The sequence below is a fragment of the Poecile atricapillus genome, chromosome 1, assembly GCF_030490865.1.
Source record: "Poecile atricapillus isolate bPoeAtr1 chromosome 1, bPoeAtr1.hap1, whole genome shotgun sequence".
Classification (NCBI taxonomy): Eukaryota; Metazoa; Chordata; class Aves; order Passeriformes; family Paridae; genus Poecile; species Poecile atricapillus.
This window is the reverse complement of record NC_081249.1, coordinates 63,729,524-63,750,351: the sequence shown is the minus strand read 5'-3', so window position 1 is coordinate 63,750,351 and position 20,828 is coordinate 63,729,524. Positions and strand designations below refer to the sequence as shown.

At 39.6% G+C, this 20,828-nt stretch overlaps 1 protein-coding gene across 1 annotated transcript in view; it reads right to left on the bottom strand.

Annotated features, from left to right (window-relative positions):
* The window catches only part of WDFY2 (WD repeat and FYVE domain containing 2), a 59,424-nt gene that overhangs the window by 24,860 nt on the left and 13,736 nt on the right, over nucleotides 1-20,828 (bottom strand). The window contains exon 2 of the mRNA XM_058840638.1: nucleotides 3,707-3,774. Coding sequence (XP_058696621.1) covers nucleotides 3,707-3,774 — 68 coding nt within the window. The remainder of the gene's footprint in view (nucleotides 1-3,706; nucleotides 3,775-20,828) is intronic.

Here is a 20,828-nt window from a genome sequence, read left to right as displayed (position 1 = left end):
TGAAATGTTTCCTGAAGGACAAGTAACCATAAACAGAAAGCCCATCAGATCCACATTCAGGCAGGCACCTCAGTTTATTTCTTTCCTGGAAGGGCTGACTGAATCGAATCAATGAAAAGGCTTCAGCTGAAGGAAACTGACAGAAAGGAAACAATTAAATCAGGCCTTGTAACAGTGACAAAACTTCCCCTTCCTGTACCTCTCCCTGGTACAAACTGGAATCATCCCTTCCAAAGGTGGTGCATTACTATTATACTGAAGCTTCTCTGCCTGTAGCAGAGTAAGAGTTGTAGAAAAAAATGGACAGAAACCTCTCCAATTCAAAACCTAATAAACATCAAATGAGTTTAAAAGCACTTAATGCCAGAACAGGCATATTACACAGCACATTTTAAATGCTGGACAGGATCTCTAAAGGCAATGATCAGCTCACAAAGAAGTCATCTCAGGTAAATTAATTATTTGAAGTATGCTTTTCCCAAACACTTCAGAAGAAAATGATACAAGCAATTGCTTGACATGATCTGATTACAAAAGAAGTAACTTCTGAATTCCAGACCTGTGTGTACACAGTCATAGCAGTGTAAAGATACTTATTTTGCTATAATCATTTTCTCATGGGAACTCTTGAGTAACATGTGCACTTAGAAAAATCATTATGTCAGCATGAAAATTATGACCACAACAGCTACACTGATGTAGTCGGTTATGCCACTTGTAACAAGACTGCAGCAGCTTGCTCTGGTAAAATGAAGACAATATTCAGGTACTTAAGCACATAGGCACATTAAAAAGAGGGGAAGAAAAAAAAGAAAACAAAAACCTTAAGCTTCTCAGATATTTAAGACCTTTTAAAAAAATAGCCAGGAAAAATAACAGCACTCTGTTATTTGTTATTTGTTATCTGTCTGAAGACTCTCTACTTCAGTACCTAGCCATGATTTGAATTTCAGACTGGAAAAAGAATGATCTGAACTACTATGGAGAACCAGCAGGATATTCCTGATGCAGAAGTCTGGCTGCATCCTTTGTCTTAAATACAGGGCAAATACACACAATTTTTGCCTTTGGAAAATGAAATACGGAGGAAAATCCCAATTACATGCTCTCAAAAGTGTGTCACCTTTATCAGAGACTGACAAAGTCAGAAGAGAAATACAGACTGTCCCTGCGGTTTCTGGGACCCCCTTCTCAAGTGCCTAAACATGACATAGTTTAAGACCAAAGGAGCATGTTTTGCATTGCAGTTTTTTACCCTCCTTCCTGTTCAAAGCTAAGTGTTAGTTATGAAAACCATCATAAGACAAGCAGTGTATTATCTGCCTCAAAGACTGGATACTCCATTGTCCCTCAGTACAATAAATCCTTTACTCCATTCCACATCTGTAATAACGTTTTTTGGTTGCATTTGGGTCTTTTTGTGTGTTTTAGTTTTGTTGGTTTTTTTATTGGAAAAGTTTACTTGACTCTTGACCACAATTTCTTTACCTTTCATAAATTTGTGTCTGCTAAGTTCTTTTTTTCATCCTGTGCCTAAAGTGAGAAATCTAATCATGGTTACATGTGTAATCAAGAGTACACATCTAACCAGAGCTACATGTTCACAGAGGTCTGTTGTTAATCACCTGGTGAGACAACGCTGATGTGAAGGAAATGGATTAGCAAAGTTTCAATTAGAGCTATTTTCTTTCTCATGGGCTAGATGTGATGATCAAAAATATGGTCACTGTGTTGTCCAGAATTTTTTGACCACAGAATCACCCACAGGCAGGACATAAAACTTTCCCAGTTAGGAGAAATCCTACCTCTAAATTCAGAAAAGATCTATAATATTTAAGTTCTTTTACCATTAGATATTTAATGATTTTCACATTCAGAATGTATTGACGACCCTTTTTGGGTGCAGAACTTGACCAAAGCACATCACTGAGTAAACCCAATTCCTCATCCTTCCCATTTCCCAGAGGACCTAGTCTGCAAACTCAGTAATTAATACTATCTGATATAAAATCATAAAATAGATTGGGTCACACATCACCACAGTCAGTCACAATCATGTTAGTGGGGTATCTGTAGGTAGGACTGCCCCTCACAGCTTGCTAAGAAGCACAAAGGCACCATTGTGCCTACTACATTTTTACACAGAGAAACTCTCAGCAGTCATTGTTCTTGAAACAACAAAACCCAGTAGGAACCTAAAGCAGAACACCATCAAAGAAGTGTGATCAACACAGAAACAGACAAAACCATCATTTCCAGTCAAATGCAGAGTTGTGCAGATTCTGACTCAGAGACCTTTCTATGACTTCCAAGCTTAAAGGCTTGACTGATTGTAATTGCTTCAGCTGTTAATTATACCCGATGATTCTTGAAATTGTTGAATTAACACAATATAATTTCAGTATCTCATGCCTCAAAAGCTTACCAGCCTTCAAAGTGAAGGAGCACTGTCAAGTGGTCAAATTTATGAAGGAGCTTTGAAATAGTACCCCCTTCAGTGGAACTGGATCTACTCTATCATTTCCACTGAAGCTGTTATTACTGGCAATAACACAGCTTTGCTATGACCAGGGGAGGACCTAATGAGATTCAAAAATGCAAATGTATGCAAAAATACCACATGGAAAAAGAGAAGAATCAGTGCCAAATAGCTAGAAAGACCATTTCATAACAGTTTGGCTGGGGAAAGCAAACCTCATAGGACAGGAAGATGAGGGGTCCTCCTCTCTACCAAATTGCTTTCTTATAGCAGGCAAACACCATAGCTGTCCTAGAGTCCCATATTGATGTTTTTGTACTATAACTGACACCTATTAAATATTTTAGTTACCATGGAAACAGATGTCTCTTCCAAATCTACCTATCTTAGCTTAAAATAATCCTTTCTCCAGACAGTATACCTCCATGAGACCTGATACGTGCTACCCAGTCTGGATTTAAGGTCAGCTTTACAAGCTTTCCAAAGACAGGCTAACCCAGCACATCTGATTGAAACTGACTGAAGAGCATGAGCATATGCCTGCCTTCAGTGACCTCCAAAACTGTATTCCTGCACTCAACACAGGGGTTACAGCACACAGCAAGGGCTGTCATTTCTTCAACTCTGTCTTGGTAAAACGGACATTGATCTGCAGTTTCTCAAAACATGAACACTCTCTTTGGGAGAGAAGAAATAATGGAGGGATCCATCAAAGAAATTTGGTTTTCCACATTTAATTGTAGAGGTAAAATGATTCTGCTTCTAAACTGGAAGAGCTGCCTTCCCTGTCTAGTATCCTTTCTATCATATTAGCTGCCATGGAATATTAAGTTCTTAGCAAATAAAAGCATTTACCATTGCCCTCTAATGGACTTAGCATACACAGTAGGAAGGGCAGAGTGATTTATACTGGAGACTTACAAAGCTTTATGGACTCCATTAGGGGCAGAATGCAAGACTACATTTTGAGTTCCCACATTTTAAAACCTATGTTTGCATTAAATGCTCATCCCTTGCTAACATGTCTGTATCCTTTTACTGCTGTAATCTCTGATGCCTCTCAGAAGCATTAGCATGTAACTTCGTAAAGCTTCACTGGTACCAAGAGGATTGTTCAAGACTAACATTTGATATAGAGACATAAGCTTGCAAATGTCATAAGCATGAAGCTTCATCAAAACCACTTTGCAAATCCACAGTAGATATTGAACATCCCCTTATACTTACATGGCATTGCATGATATATGCTGGGCCAGTACTGCCCACTGTCTCTCTTCAGCCAGACACGAACTGTTCTGTAAAAGAAAACACACAACATACACATGAGGAAGAATTAAAAAAATAATCATGACTGAATCAAAGCAAAGTGGTCATGACGAATGCAGAAGATGTTCTTCAAAATTAAATTATCTTGCTGAGAGGGTAAAGTAAACTTGTGAACTCCTACACCAGCCTGATACATTAGCCTCAGATTAACCCTTGTAAGGTGATGAGGGTAGGCTACTCCTTGGTTCCACGGTAGTATGGTACATCTATGGTATAGTGGTACTCCTGGGTTCCATGGTAGTGTTCAACATCTCGGCTGAACATATCTCGACGGTATTTGGAAACTGCCATGGCTTTTAGTTCTTTGCCTTTACAAAGACTTGAACATGACTTTTCATTCAACACTTCACGTGAGAATTTGGGATACCACAGGTAGCCCAGCAGAGCATTCCCGTATCAGCGCTTCCTGTCTCTGCAGAAACCTTCCCCCTGCTCTCAACGTAAGCCCTGGCTCATCTGCTGCCTGTTGTTTCATGGTTCTGCTTCAGGAAAACCTCTAAGAAAAAGAAGGAGGTTCTGAAATTTTCAGCTGTTTACTACTAATATTATGTCCATTTGTGCCAAAAATGACCTCTTCATCTTCAGGGCCTTTCCCTCTCCTCTGTGCACACACAGTGCTGTCAGAAGAAGCCACTGAACACAAAGAAGCCAAACTCTTACCCTTCTCTGAAGAGAATGACCACCCTTGCAGGTCTCCTCTGCCTCATCAGTTTGCAGCTGTCTTTGAATAGTGGCACTTAGAACCCCACAGTGCTCCCTACAAACACATCAGTTTCCTCTCTGCTAGAAGACCTGCCCAATATATCTCAGGATTACTTTTGCTCTCTCATAATCATATACTGTCATATAATAATGTACTGTCAGATACCTGTTACTCAATCCATGCCCTTCAGACATTTGTTGCTTGTTTCTACAGCAGAGGATCTGGATTGATGCACCATCTGGGTCATTAAATATTTATTATTTTAGCCCTCATTGTCATTTTCTTGTTTTGGTCCAGTCTCTGAAGCTTCCCTGTAACTGAAGCTCTCTCTTAACCTCAGTACATCAGTTAATTTTATTAAAACATGTCTAGCAACAGTGTCAAGAGTTAAAGCAGCATTAACCTCTTGCTTGTTCCTGCATAGCCCACTGTCATCTCACTTACAGCCACCTGTTACCTCCCTTACTGTTCCTCTAATCCTTATCTCTAATATTAACTAGAAAACTCTCCATATAGTATTGTATTCATGCTTTATTGACTTACACTGAGTGTATTAACTTTCTTTAGAAAACTATCCAAAACACCACCATGTTAGCATAGCATTTTGACCCATCACCCACCTCTATTTAGTCTTTTCCATCAAAATTGCTATGCAACAACATATGCAGGACGGATCTAAAAAACTAATGTTTCTATAAATTGCATTTGATACTATTAAGTAAAAGCAACAAGCAAGAATGGCTCTTTCCAGTACATGAAACACAGAAATACTGCATGATCATTTTTACTGTTACCTCATTTTATTCAAAGAGAAAACTGCAGCCCTCTTCAGTTAGTACAAATTCACAGCAATGTCATAATATAAGAAATGCAAGGAATATAAGAAATATATCATAATGAATATAAATTAATCTAATGCATTACATACACAAATATAGTCTGAATTGAGATGCCATGCATAATAAAGCAATTCAAGAACTAGTAATCTACCCTTCAAATTTCACACTAAAGGCTGCACCATCTTCCTGTATTGCATATGTCCAAAATCAGGTTTCTATTCATCTTACCCTGCATTCAAACTCCTTTTACAGCAAATAATTCTGAGACCTTGTATATTTGGGCACTACACAAGCTGAATCATTGTAGAAATATCTCAAGCACATGCTTTGACAGGGTATGTTGCTCTAAAAACTAACACTTCACTGGGTTAACAAGCCCCAATGTTAGAAAGCTCTCACAAATTACTCAAAACATATGACATTGATTTAAATTATCTCTCAAGTCTGGCCTTTTTGTTTTGAACAAAGTAGCAGCTCTGAAGCAAAGCCACCAAAACTTTTCATAAGGCACAATTCACCACTCACTCAATAACAACCCTGACCCATCTTTGATCGTGAGAGGGACAGACAAATCCTTCTGTCATTTCTTCCATAGCTGACCACAGCTGTTGACCAGGAGCTCTAGAAGCACATCAGCCTCTCTGTTTCTCAAAGAGAAGTGCTCTTACAAATGTGTGTGTCCTTGACAAATGAGCTTATTGTGGCAATGAAGGAGTGTGCACAAAAAAAAATGGGATGAATCACAGGGAGCTGAAATAACTGAATATGAAACTACCCTGAGGAAATGCACCTGTGAGAGACCTGTCCTTCTTGACCATCCCAGTCTAAGTATTTTAAGTGCTGTCTGTTTCAAAATTCCCAGGCTTCAACAATATTGCCTTTCCTCTCCATTCTGAGGCTCCAGCAAATAATAAATCTAGTACAACATACAAATAATTCAGTTTTCTAGGAAAGGACTGTGTAGAAGAACAGATCTTTCAAAAGCTGCAGGAAATAAAAATGAATTTTATGTGCAAAAATGGCAATAATTTGAATGCTTTGGATTGGTTTTGTCATTGTTTATTAAACTGTACCCACTGGAGAATTAATAATCAATTTGACAATTACATCAATTTTAACGCTTTTAGATGAATGATAATGAAGCAAAACATTTTCTAGTAAAGCTTAAAACAAACAAAGAAAAAAGCTGCTGGAGGTTGTGTTAAGAGTGAAACTACTTCTACTAATATAGGTCTCTTCTATAGGTACACAGTCTGTTCATTTTTTAATGTAGTCAAATATATTTCCATACAAGGACTCAGGTGACTAAATGAGAAATAAAGCATTCTAAGAATAAAAACACGATGAAAAGGTGTCACCTAACTGTAAGGTATGCGTAAAGGAACATAAACACCAAGTCAGTTCAGGTAACTCTTTAGAAAAATAAGTATCTCCCCAGTAAATGATCTGAAATAAAAGAAAATAAAAGATCTTGTAAACAATTGATCTAAAAATTAAGGATGATTACTATGCATGTCTTTAAAGCAAACATTTAAAATTTATATTAAGCATTAGAATGGAATTCCAATATCTATGCAGAAGCTCATGTAAAAGCATGAACATTATCCCTTATGTCAGGAAATGACGATTCAGAATTTTTTCTTCTTAAGGTCATTGAAATAGAGAGAACATTTTATTGAAAGAAGGAAAACCAACCTCAGTTCAGCAACCTTTTCCAGGTAACTTTTTCCCAAAGTAGATTTGGGCTAAAGAACAAACCATATCAACTGCTTAATCTGGAAGAAGCCAAGTGCTCTTAGAAGAGCACATCCTTTTTCTGCACATGTTCCACACATTTCTGTATACTTCTTTACAGAATACTATCCACTAAATGTGAAACCCAGAGCTTTTCAAGCTTCTAAAGAATGCAAAGAAAAAACCCAAGAATGAATGAAAATTAGCTTTTTTTTATGGATATCCAGCACGAAGAGTACTTGCTGCTTGCATCGTTACTGGACTTAAACAGCACCCAGCTGGGTCAGGATTCATTCTTCAGCTGCTCTAGAGTGATTCAGTCAGCATCACCATGGAAATGAGCTGTCCCTTCATTTTGTTGCCAGCGAATTGACTTGGAAAGATTTTTAGAAGCTGCCAAATCGATGGATATTCTTCTAGTCTTTTCATAACAGAGATGATTTATTTTTAAATGAGACAGGCTATACAGAAATAATTCTGCCATACAAAAGACAGGCTATGTCTTCATATATTAAGGGGATGTGAAAATTGACTATTTTAGAAGAAAAATTGTTTCTCTCTGTTATGATGGAGAGAATGTGCCATAGGTGGCTGTGGATGTACCAGCAGGTCTCAAGCACACTGCCAGGCTGAGCAGGTGTGCAGGAGGTGGGCTTCACTTGAGCACCTACTACTCATGGAGGTGCCCATGTCAACAGCAGCACATCCACCCCAGCATGGCAGCTCCATGTGTCACCATCCACAGAAACTTATTCAGTCACTGCTGCCTCATTTCTGATAAAAACAATTTCTTCATATAAACCCAACTTTGTGCATCTAGGCTGCAGTATGCCTCATGAAATTCTGCACAATGCTGATAGATGATCTACTCTATCCCTACTCTGGCCTGAGTGATCACCTCACTGCTGGAAAACACGGTGTTGCTTGGAGTGTTGGAGTTGAGTTTCTGTGAGTGACTCATAGCAGGGCTCCTGTCTTTTTTCCTTTGTGCCTTACATGAAGGTAAGGCAAAAGAAAAACACTGGTGTTGCATACAGTACAGACATACTGATGTGTCAAAGCACTGGCCCAAGATGTTTGTATGTTGCAATACTGGGAAATCTGGGGTAGGGAGATCCATTAACTCAAGAAACAAGGTCCCTATAACACTCCACTTCTCCAGAATATGCATAAACCCACCAGTTCTAGTTTCACAGTTTAAGGAAATCTATTATGTCCATTTCCGATAACAGATCCTTCCTCTCCTGTTCAGTTTTTTTTTCCTTTCTCACTCCTATCTTTTCCAAAGTTTCTCTTTGCTGAGAGGCACTTGTGTAACATTTTCACCTTCATGCCCCAGACATACACCAGAGTATAACAGAGAAGAGATAACCCCCAACATATACATTTACTATATTATTTCATAGGTATACTTGGGCTTCAGGAATTGCTTTAAATGGCATTTTAATGTATTTCTTATTGTTTGTACTTTGGACCATATACTGCAGGATTATTTTATCTCTTGTCTTGCTGAGTGATCAAAACCGGTAAGCATCAAATGAAAGTGAAATTATTTTTAATTTTTTATTTTATTATCTTATGGTTTTATTCTTATTTGTAGTGAGGACACAAATTATAGAGGTACAGAAACTTTCATCTGTCACTTTTTAAAGTAATCAGGCTTATTCAGAGACCCTTTGAACATTATAGCTCCTTGGGAAAGGGGGGGTATGTCAACAGTGCAAATGACATGGTTAAATATAAACATTTCCTACTGCCCACTGTTCTAACTAAAGAACTGATTTAACACAGTTTCAGAACAGTTTTGAAAAATGAAAAGAAATACACTTAACAATTCTCGAAAGTCCTTTAAAACACTCCTCCAGCTATTCATTGACAGAAGAATATATTAGGATAATATTATATGAGCATTAGTGCAATCTGTGAGGTTTCAGGCATATCTAATGGAGTATTAGCACATATTCTTACCATCAATACACTGGAAACTTCTTCAGTGTTGAAAACAAACTCCATCTATTCCTAAACATCCAATAACAAACAATTCAGAAGTATTCAAAAGACATGTTCCTCTAGAAACTAAGTATCTGCATTTGTGACAGCAAAAGCTCTACCTGATGTCATTAAACAAATGTGACAGTAGTAGCCTTTGAAGTCCAAGTACACCACTGATGGCTTTACTGCCTTGAGCAGCAACACACTGTCCATTAGAAGTAGGATAAGGAAAATTATTTAACAACTGCATTAAACTCAGTTATACAGTACTATAAATCCCCCAACATATCTCCAGAGACTTCTGCAGGCAAGAGATGGGAAGAGATTCTGACTTCCACTGCTTAGTGACGTGGAACCCTACTGTGAATAAAGGATCTTTCATGCTTAGTGGCAGCTCATGAACCGCTGCCAGTGTACTGGAACCAGTGATGAGGAGTTTCAACTCTCCAATAAATTTTGAAAGAAAGTGTATGAAAGCAAAAATCAAAATCAGAACTAGTTTCTGGGCCAGCTTGTGTTTCAGGGAAAACAAATAGAAATGTAATAGCAGAGTGCCAGACCTCAGGCAACAAAATGACTTTATCTAACAGTCCTTATCCTACGTACTCCTGAACGAAAAGCAAAAGAAAATCAAGACAAAACCGCAGTGCTCCCACACCACTCCCATCACACCCAACACCAAAGGTGCAGGGACAGCTTCCTGTTGAGGGGAAGTGGAAGGGCAGGTACTGATCTCTCCTCTCAGGTGGCCAGCAATAGAACCTGAGGGAATGACATGAAGCTGAGTGAGGGGAAGTTTAGGTTGATATCAGCAAAAGGCTCTTCACTCGAACAGGCTCCCCAGGGAACTGGTCCCAGCACCAAGCTTGCCAAAGTTCAAAAAGCATTTGGACAAAGCTCCTGGACATGTTGTGTGATTCGTGGAGTATCCTCTGCAGGTCTAGGAGTTGGATTTGATGATCCTTGTGAGTCCCTTCCAAGCCAGCATACCCTATGATTCTATAATCACGGTAGATCTGGTCTAGAGTCTTTTATATTACAAAAGGGCAGGTTCCATTTCTGAAATAAAGTGCAAGAGCTACAAGTTCAAGCAAGGGGGAAAACGTTTGGGGAAAAGATTAAAGAGTTATGAAGGATGGACTTTATTTCAGGACTGTTTTAGAAAGGTTCTCTCTTAGCAGTGATTACATAATGGCATTTCTAGAAGATATAATACCCTCATTATAACCATAGTCTGTAACTCATCATTTGGCTTCCTATAAAATATAAGTATTTTAAATAATGATAGCAATCCTGACTCTGTATTTCTCAAGCCCTGCAACAAAGCCATAGGAGCAGTAAGATCTGACTTCAAGGGGAACCTGGGCCAGCTCCCAAGAGCCAGCACCTTTGACATCCTGCTGTTGTATCCAAAACACTGCTGCCATTGTCACCAACCCAGAAACCCTCATGCACAAAGCTCAGAAGCACCAGAGAAACAGGATCATGGCAAGGGAGGTGAACCTAGCAAGGACTTTACACAGTCCTGGATGTGAGCAGCACAAGGAGCACACCAAAACCCGTGTGGAGGCAGCTGGGTCTCACAGTAGTAATTCAGGCACCAGATGTGAGGAAGGAAGGAATCTCATGAGCACTTGAACATTCAAGTGCATTGTCAATCCCAGTAATTATAAAAAAAAGTGATATAAAAAAAAAAAACATTGCACAAAACACAGTGCCAAGCAAGCAGACAGATGGACTGACAGGCAGGATTTTTTTCACACAAAGCATACTAAGCAAACTATTCTTAATAAGATGTTTCCCCATTTAATTCATGCTGCTGTAACTAAATACAGATGCACATTGCATAATAGAGAAAATGTCAAAGTTTTTGTAGGTTATATGCAGCTAGAGGATTGCATGGGTTTCTCAGGGTGTTACACCCATCAGTTGTACTTAGACCTCAGAGAAAGTGACACCATTTTATTTAACACAATTTTGGTTTACATAGAATGCTTTTTGGGCATTTTGTGGGAAATGACTGAAAAACAAAGATTCATAGGAGACAATGTTAGGAGAAATTATAGTGACATGACAACTTTACTACTCAGCTACAAAACATTTTCCACCCATTTTTCAGTTTTCTGGACAACAAGCAATACAGTTCAGTGATTTTTCCAGTTACCTGAGTACACATGCCTAGGAGCAGTGAAAGCCCTGCTCTTCAGGCATGGGACAAAAACCAGATTCTAACCAGTTTCCACTTCAGAAACTTTGGTGAAGTAGAGACCCAAAAAATGAACCATAAGTCACAACCACAGAAAAATACTCTGTTACATTGAGGTTACTAGAACAAGGTTCAGAGAGCCAAGCTGCCTCAGGTCTTCAGCGGCTCCACAAATTCTCATTGTGTGTCATAAGAAGCAGTATAGTGACTACACCACATTCCAGCTGTAGGGAAGATAACTTTTTCTACAAATATGGGTAAATGCAGGACTGGAATTCCCAGTGAGCATCAGTCTACAGCTTTGGAAAGTATTAAACAACAAGTGCTACATCACACTGGGACTTTTTTCCAAGCAAACTTTCAAAATTACCTCCCTCATTAAAAACTGCGCACCAGTCTTCCTTACAGATCTTCGGGGTAACAAAATGACCTTCATCTCCCTCTTACTTACGGACCTCCTTCACCCATACCTGAATGATTTCCTTTCCACAACAGATGCAGCTTTGGAGCTGCCTGTACTGACCAATTCCTGTTTGCATTCAGGAAGTATAAACACACAACCTTTTGAAGGTAATTGCATTGGATGATTTAATTATTGCAATCCAATTACTTTCACCTCCTTCCCACATTCAAATGTTTCAGTAATGGAAGTTATTAGAAAGATCCTCATTAGATTAAAATACATACCTGCTATGCAATAAGTGACTCAGTGGAACCATGCTAAAAATACCCAATGGATTCAGAATTTACAAAAAAACCCCTCTCCTACACCCCTCTAAATTGCCCATGTAGCAAAGGTGAAGAACTAGAACCCGCCAGGTCACTGTCCTGCTTCCAGCTGCCTGATTGGAACATCTGTCCAGCAAAACACAACACTTTTTTTTCCTCCAAAACTCCTACTGGCTATCAACTTAGTGATATTTTTCAAGGTATGCATGCTTCACTCTGCATAAAAATGAATGCATTATTCAACTGATAAAAAAAAAAGTGGATCTGTGAAGTGAAAGCTGAACATAGTAATTTTCAACATATATACCCGCAATATGGCATTTTCTAATAAATTACAGTCACATAAAGTTAATTTATAGGAGAAGATTGATATTTGATCCCAAGCACTAAATTAAGTCATACCCTTGGGCCTCAACTTATTTTTCATATAAATGTTTGGTTAACTATCGAGTGTAACATCTATTAAATTATGCCTCTACTGCAGAGGAAGGAAGCCACATTTCCACATGCATAGGATGATGCCCTCTCTCAGCATTTTAATTTCTGGACCTAGGTCATCTGCATCATTCATTGTGAAAGAATAAATTAAATAATTAACTACTTCACTGCTTCTTGCAAAGTATCTGATGTATTAAACAAGAGTATAACCATTCATTAAAGATATTTCAGAATCCTAGGGTAAGGAAAATAGGCTCCCAGATGCAAAGATGGAAGACCACGCACAAGTTCTAAAAGTGTTATTTTGTCTTGACAGTGTATTTACTGCATTCAGTCAGAAAGCACTCAACATTTAATTCATTTAACGAAGTTGTACGGGAAATCCTGTGTATCTTGGATTCTGAGAAAATCATCATATCCCAATGCAAATAAACTCTTTTTGAAGCAAGAAGCTATTAAGTCTCAACATACACTGATTTCCCACAAAATCATTAACTCTCAATGTGCACATTTATTTCTGTTACTATATGAACTATCACTTTAATTGATTGCTTCTCTGATTTTATTCTTCGTGGAAAAAACAAACCCAAACCAAAACAACTTTGAGGGGCTTTTCTGGATAGCATTAATTTTCTTCACAGTAGCTGGCATGGGATTGTGATTTGATTTGTGCTGAAAACAGGGCTGATAATGTTGAGATGTTTTTGTTAATGCTGAGCAGGGCTTACACTGAGCCAAGACCTTTTCTGTTTCTCATCCCACCCCATCAGCGAGTGGGCTGGGAGTCAACAACAAGATGGGAGGGGACGCAGCTGGGACAGCTGACCCCAACTTACCAAAGGGATAATTCCATATTACATGGTCTCTTGATCTGCATATAAAGCTGTGGAAGGAAGAAGGAAGTGGGGGATTTTTGGAGTGAGGACATTTTGTCCTTACAAGTAATGGTTACATACAACAGAGCTCTACCTTCCTGGAGATGGCTCAACACCTCCCCTGCTGATAGGAATTAGTCACAGAATTCCTTGTTTATCTTTGCTTGTGTGCCTGTCTTTTGCTTTGCCTATTAAACTGTCTTTAGCCATTTTCTCAGTTTTACTCTCCCGATTCTCTCCTCCATTCCACCATGGGAGAACTGAGTAAGCAGCTGTCTGGTGCCTAGTTGCTGCCTGAAGCTAAACCATGACAAAAACCCAAACCAAAACCCAACTCCAATACCCATACTGTATAGGTAAATTCCTTAGCCAATAAATAGGACAATCAGCTTGTCACATGCAGCTGAAGGTGCTAAAAGCTTACTGAAACACTCTGTATAAGAAAATATAGGCTTTTGGTTTTTAAATACTGCTGAACAATTACACCACTGTTTTTTCACAGACAACAAATACATCTATTTGGAATGTATTTGTGTGCTTTTTGCCACACCAAGGTGCCTCTGCAAATGCTCTCCTTGAGGCATCAAGGACTTTCTGCAGAGGAATCACATTTCCAGTTCCTCCAGCTGAACTTGAACAATGATTCATGGGTGATAAAATGTTCCCTCAGCTTTTCTGCTCATTGCCGTTTTCCTCTCCGGGCAGCCTGACTCAGAGATATTTTCACTGTCCTCACACAAACAGAACTCCTACAGGCTTTGCTCTTCTAGAGGAGGAAAGAAGCCACTCTGCTGCTCTGACCCAGCAGGACAACTTTGGCTGGGGAGTCTCAGTACTCTGGGAAGGAAACCAGCAAGGTCAACAGAATTAGCATCAGCAAAAGGGAATGAAGGAAGCAGGGCAAAGCTATGCAAACCAAACCCTATCCTGAAAGATTTGTACAATAGCTGCAAAGGAACTGTAGCCCTGAAGTGCTTTACCAAGGGCTCTCAGATTTCTTCTTATCATGCATACTGCAGTGTGTTGTGAAGTGCCAGCAAAGCCCAGCAAAACCCAAACTTCTGACTCTGTAATTTTCAGGCAATCTGGCATTCCAAGGGCTTAAAAGACCAACTGGGGGCTGTATGGGAAGATGGAAATCAACAGAGTTGAACAGAAACCATCTTCAAACCTTTACCGTGAGACTGATTGTTCCATCCCAAACTTTCGGTTTTATTTTTTAAAAAATCTCTCTCAAACATGCAGGGCTTCTTTACATCCAGCAGCTTCCTTCATATGGCCTAGTTGCAGCTTTTCCATTCTTCAGCATTCATCTTCATACTGTAGTAATTTTATTCTATCATGTTTAAAAAATAGTAAATTTCAATTTTTAAACAGCAAATTTCAATAAACATCCTCTTGCTCTCCTCCTATGAGACTAGAAGTCTGTTGTCTCTACCTTCTCCTCTGGTTAGTTGCTGTGTATACTCATATAATTTCTTACATGCCTCCTCTTTAAGATAATCAATCTTTCCAGTCTCTTGGAAGAGCTGCTCTAGTGTTCTGTTCCCCTTACCTGCTTTCCAGTCCCTCTAATGAGACAATATCCTGTCTGAACTGTCATCTTCTGTACTAAACGCAGCAATCCAGACTCAGACAAACCTGCTAAATTATAAGAGCATTATCATTCTCTTTATCCGTCTTCTTCCCATATGTACCCTAGCAGTGTTTATTTGCAGCAGTTGTACACAGTTTTTATTCGTGCTGGCAGGACTTAGAAACTCACAGACTATGGATGAAAGAGAAAAAAATATATTTATCAATATTAGATTCTCTCTGCAATACACTGCTATCCACTTAGTAAGTTCTCCTGCACTTCACATCTCTCCAGACCCAATCAGCTTATCTGCTAATTTGGGTTAGTTAGTCCAGACTGTTAGGGAAAGTAACAGAGGATTTGTCAGCCACAGCTCTCAGGGGCAATCCCAGAACCATGTTTCTGGCAAGAGAGGTGGAAAAAAAATGATACAGGAGAGCAATAGGCAGAGACTATCAAATACCAAGAAAAACCTTGACCCTTTGCATCAAACTTTCTCCTTTCAAAAGCAGGACAGGAAAGCCATATCCATTGCAGCAGTGCTGGGAAGACCATCTCTCCTCAGGTACAAAAAAAATACATTCTTTAAATATGTGAAACGGTGCAACATATTGCAGTGCAGTCTTGTAAAGATACTTGGTGGAACTGTGTCCTCATAGGGGGCCACTGCTTAGGTGGTAATTACAATAAAGGTGTCAGTATTTATAGATTTACAGGAAACAGGGATTCAAGACAATAATTTCAAAGCAAGGATTTTCAAAGTCATTGCTGATTTAAATGGTGGACAACTCTACATGATCACTGGGAAAACCTGATCAACTTTCCCTATCCTGAATCAAGATGAAGTTCCTTACCAGAGAGCTAAAGACCACCTCCTTCCAACCCCCCTGCCAGAGGCAGGGACACTTTTCACTAGATCAGGCTGCTCAGGGTCCCATCCAACCTGGTCTAGAACACTTTCAGGGATGGATGCATTTGCATCTGTGGATGTTGCTTTCCAGAAGAAGGCTACTAGTTAGTATAGGCATGGACAGGACAAAGAAAGGTGTCTGAAGTAATGACTTGGCCTCTTCAAGGGCCATTGGAAGCAGAGAATGGTAGCAAATTGAAGCAGACCAGATCTGTTGCTGACCTTGGCAGAGGACACTAGATTTTAGATGGTAATACAAGAGAGAAGACAGCTAGAGACAACCCACTGGGCTAGTAAATCCTTGTGCTATTAGGTAAAGCATAAAATCAGCTCCCAGCATCTGCTGGGGAAAAAGATGAGCTAAGATGGGGTAAAGGCAGTAAATAAGAGAAAGGTCCTTTTTGATCCTGTGGTCTTGCAGGCTCAGCACTGTCTGAAAAACTAAATCATGTTTGTAATTCTAGCTCAACTTTTTTGCAGGTCAGACAGGATTGCTTCTTACACAGAGGGCAGGGAGGGGAGGAACAGCTTTCCTTACAGACAGTTAAATTACTATGCAAAGAGACAACGTGTCCAGTTACCTTCAGCCACGAGAGACATGTCCCACAGACTAAAACCCATTCTGTTGGTTTCAAAATCCATGCGTGTTCTGCTGTGTCAAGCAGTTCCTCCTCCCACTCTCCTGTCCTGGTATCTGAGACATGCTGAAAACACCCAGGTGGAATGACCTGACAGTCCAGTAAGTCTCTTCCACATGTCATATCTAATAGAAGTAAATTGTGTCTTATCAGGCACACACAGTGAGCTTTGGAGGGATGTATGCAATTTGTGAGCAGCTATCGAGAAATGTAAATCATTAACAATCTGCAGCTGATTAAGCAGTTTACTTAATTGAGAGATGTCCCAACTACTGAGCATCAGAGGCAGGCACTGCACATGAGGCCAGTATTTAGAATCAATGTTTATTCCAGTTGGAGGGGAAGAGGCAGCAAATATTATACAGAGCTGTTCTGTGGACAGGATCTGGCCCCAAAAACAGATCAGATGGACAGCTTGCTCTAAAATAACACCAACAGACAGGAACAGCAAGTTTACAAGAAAGACTGAGCAGTTACAACCTCGAACACTGCAGTCAACAAATGAGTTGCTTTGGAAATACACATATATCCATCATCTACACTGGACAATGGAAATAAATAGAAGCCAACAAAGGCTGTTAGCAATGCACAAACATATCATTCCACAAATGCATCTTTCCCCCTGGCACTGTACCTTTAAAATACTTGCTTCACACTCTTAAGTCTGAAAGATCAAGGTTTGTCTTTGCTTTTCCTACTCGCTTTTTCTTTTCTTTCAGATCATTTATTGGTTTTGTTTGATCCATTTTTGAAAGGAAAAGATTTCTGTAGTAGGAAACAAAGGTTCATGGTATGGCACCTACATGCTAATTAAAAAGCCAGTGAATGCTGAGGATCTGTGTCCCACCTTTCCCAGTGGTCAGCCATTAACTCTGTTTAGAACATAGGAACCAAAGAAGACAATCCAGTAGTCTACTTCCAAGCCATGCACTTAAAAGCTTAGAGACATTTTTCTGTACTCCCATCAGTTCTCCCACACTGTCTCTTCCTCTGGCACCCTTCATTTTTACACACATTTCAAACACGCTATTTCTCTCCCCAGAGCTTTGCATCTGGTTCAACAAGAGCTGACAGAGATTTACAAGTCCTGCTAGACTTAGCCTTTTAAAATTACTCATGCTGTTGGCAAGAATTTAAGCTTCAGATCTGTATGTGTTTGTGGGAAACGTGCAGATACTCCCCTTGCACCCCTGTTTTCCCATTTTCAGGAACACCCATTAACCAGCAGATATGAGGCTACCAAGGTCACCTCTCCCTGGCAGTAGCAAGCCTTGAGCATTTGCACCCCCACAAGCAACTGCAGAGGTAGCCCACCTTCCTCCTTGAGCAGCTGATGTTCCCCTCCTCACCAAGTCAGCTTTGAAGCAGCAAGACAAAGGCAAATATTGCCATTCCCCCCACCCACTACAAATGAAAGAAACTCTTCCCATTTGACTTCCATTTCTCTACTGCTTGTAGCATCCCCTCCCACTCCCTCATGCCTGGGACGCATCACACATCCACCATTTCTCAATCACTCATAACAATTCAATTCATTTTAATAATATTTAAACAGGTTTAAAAAAAACCTAGTAATAAAGTGAGAATTACTGTGGAGAATTAATGTGCTGCTGGACCACAGAAGCACAGAGGAGGCATTTCAGGTTTTCAGAAGGCATCACTTGGCAGATAAAACCAGCTAAACACATTAAATGCCTTTTCACATCATCAATTCACAAGGTGGTTTTTACCAACTTCTGGTGTCAACCATTTTCCTGATCCAAGCTGCCCCATTTCACTTTCATATCAGCTGACTTGGATATTGATATTTAACAGCATTAGCAAGGATGTGCAGCTGCTCCAAGTTCATGCAGGAAGGAGACAGCCTGACTTTTTTGAATTCCAAATTGATAAGAGGAGGGTCACTGAGAGAATTAATAAGCAGGAAGATGAGGAAATGAGAAAGTGAGTTGAGAGGAGTTAGAGATAGAACACGAATGGGAAGCACAGCAGTAGGGAACAGGATATAAAGTACAAACGATACAGTAGGGATGGCAGCAAACGTCTGGTTCAGCAACACTCAGACAAGGAAGCTGAAAGAGCACAGTGTTTTGGTAGTAACACTGTAGGATTTGGATGGTAGGTCCATCCAAATGGAGGTAACAGGCTGAAGACAAACACTTCAAAGCCCGAGTCTCTCCCACCACCCCCATTACTGTGGTATCAGGGCAGCTTTGTGCATGTTGATTGTCTCTCACCAGAAGAAAGGGGAGAAGTCCAGCCCCACATGGTGCATTTAACAAAGCAGCCTGGTGATGTACAGGACAATGAAAACCTTACAGCTGCACTCAACAGCTACCCTCCAAATCTGGAAATTGGAAAGTATTTCTCACATTAAAGCTTTTCCCCAAAGTGCAGTTCCACTTACCTTGATACCTCACAAATACTAAATTCTGTTACTTGGGACACTAAATCCTTTAGGCTCTGTTTGCTTTTAACAGACAGGGATTGGTTTTGCATTTAAGACAAAGGTTCATTATCTATCACTGTGAAATAATCATAGAGAAACATAAACAACAGTTCAAAAAAGGAAGTTATGACCTTGCAGGCCATCTGAATTCAATGTCAAGTGTTTTTTCTCCCCAGCTGCACACTGCAAAATGTGTACATCTTTTAAGGAAGAGAAAAGGCTCCACTTCTCTTGTTTTCCTCTGCAGCATTCATGGAAAGTTGCAAGGCTCAGCCCTGGCTCTTAAATTCCTACTCTCTTTTCTTCCCCAACTTGAGTCAAGTTATCACTCAAGAATGAAATATTTTTCTTTTCAAAGGAGCTTAGCTTTTGAATAAACAAACTCACAGAATCAAACTTTGTCCTGTTTAGGAAGCATTTACAAAAATGACTATTAGTGAAAGATAAAAACCATGTGTTTGAGATGCTTCTAAATCAGTCCTGGACATACAGTGAAAGCAATGCCACAATCCAGTTCCGCAAGAGAACTTAAGACATTGATACCAAACACCAACAGGTCTAAGGTTAGAGCACAGGTGTGGGAGTTCTGCTTCCACTATAGAGGCAGATAGTGAAAAATGGGATTCTCATGAAACACCAGAGTGCAAACCAATCCACACTATACAAGCTTAAAGATGAAGCAGTTGCATTTTTTTCATAGCATCAAGACTGAACATGCACTGACTGAACAAGAAGTAAACTTCTGTGCAAGGCAGGATGGATAATCACACATTCATCCCATTATTTTCCCTCTCCAATGAAGCCTTTCCATTTAAACTTTCAGCTTTAGCAGATGATTTTTCCTATTTTTTTCAGATAATACATAACCATATCATGCTGCCAAATAGCAACACGAGTGTCATTCTGATTTGATTTCAGAAAAGAATATCAATTTAGTTTCACAGGAAGGAGAGTGCTAAGTTAGGTATCTTGTTCTGCTTATTTTTGTTACCACTACATAATTGATAGCTACTTGTAATTTAATTTAATTCGACTCAAAATATGCTTCTCTCTCTTAGTCTGTGGTCAAAATTGTTGTTTCTACAAGATTTTATGCAATGGAGGCCAAGTAGAATTTCTATTTGTGTCCAAAGTAAGGCAGTGCAACATTGTGGTACAATAAAAACAGCAGAGTTTGTAGAAAAATACTATAAAGATTATTGCAAAACTCTTATGTCTCAGGTATTCCAGGCATACATGATTTAAAGGAAATTTTGTTGCTTTCTTGATCCTTCAATGCCTTAAAAAAGCAATCATAATCTTATAACAACTCAGGGCTGGGCTAAAATACTCTGACACTATTTCTTCAGTACCAGAGGACTTGTACCAGTGAATTTCACATCAACAATCCTGAGAACAGTTAAAGTAATATTAAAAATTAAACAAGAAACTTTTCATAGAAAACACAAAGGCTCCTACAATAACACACTCCACACGAGAAAAAAAACCTAGGATAGATGAATTCCTTCACAATTCCAGAGGGAACAACAACATACTGTGGAAGACAAGGCAAGTCCAACAATCCTTGCCACTGGAAAGCTGGGCTCCAAGACACAAAACCCAGTGTGGCAGCTTGGGCCAAGCCCAGGAGGAGGAAGAGAACACAAGCGCCACAGGGCAGCACCATGCAAAGAGCGGTAAAACAATGACGCTACATCCAACACGTATTTTCTGACTCTGTTGCTGCCCCATCCCAACTACTGTGGCAGTGACAGCTAAGGGAAATAGATCATCCTAGTGCAGCTGTACATGCACTCACTCCTCCAGTTATCCAAGTATCACCTGTCCTTTTGAAATGCTCAGCTGATCCCACTCACAAGTCAGCAGCAAAACTCTCAAGTGACACTGGAGCAGGATGAAACCAGTCATGACAATTTTTGTGTTTGTTTGCGTGT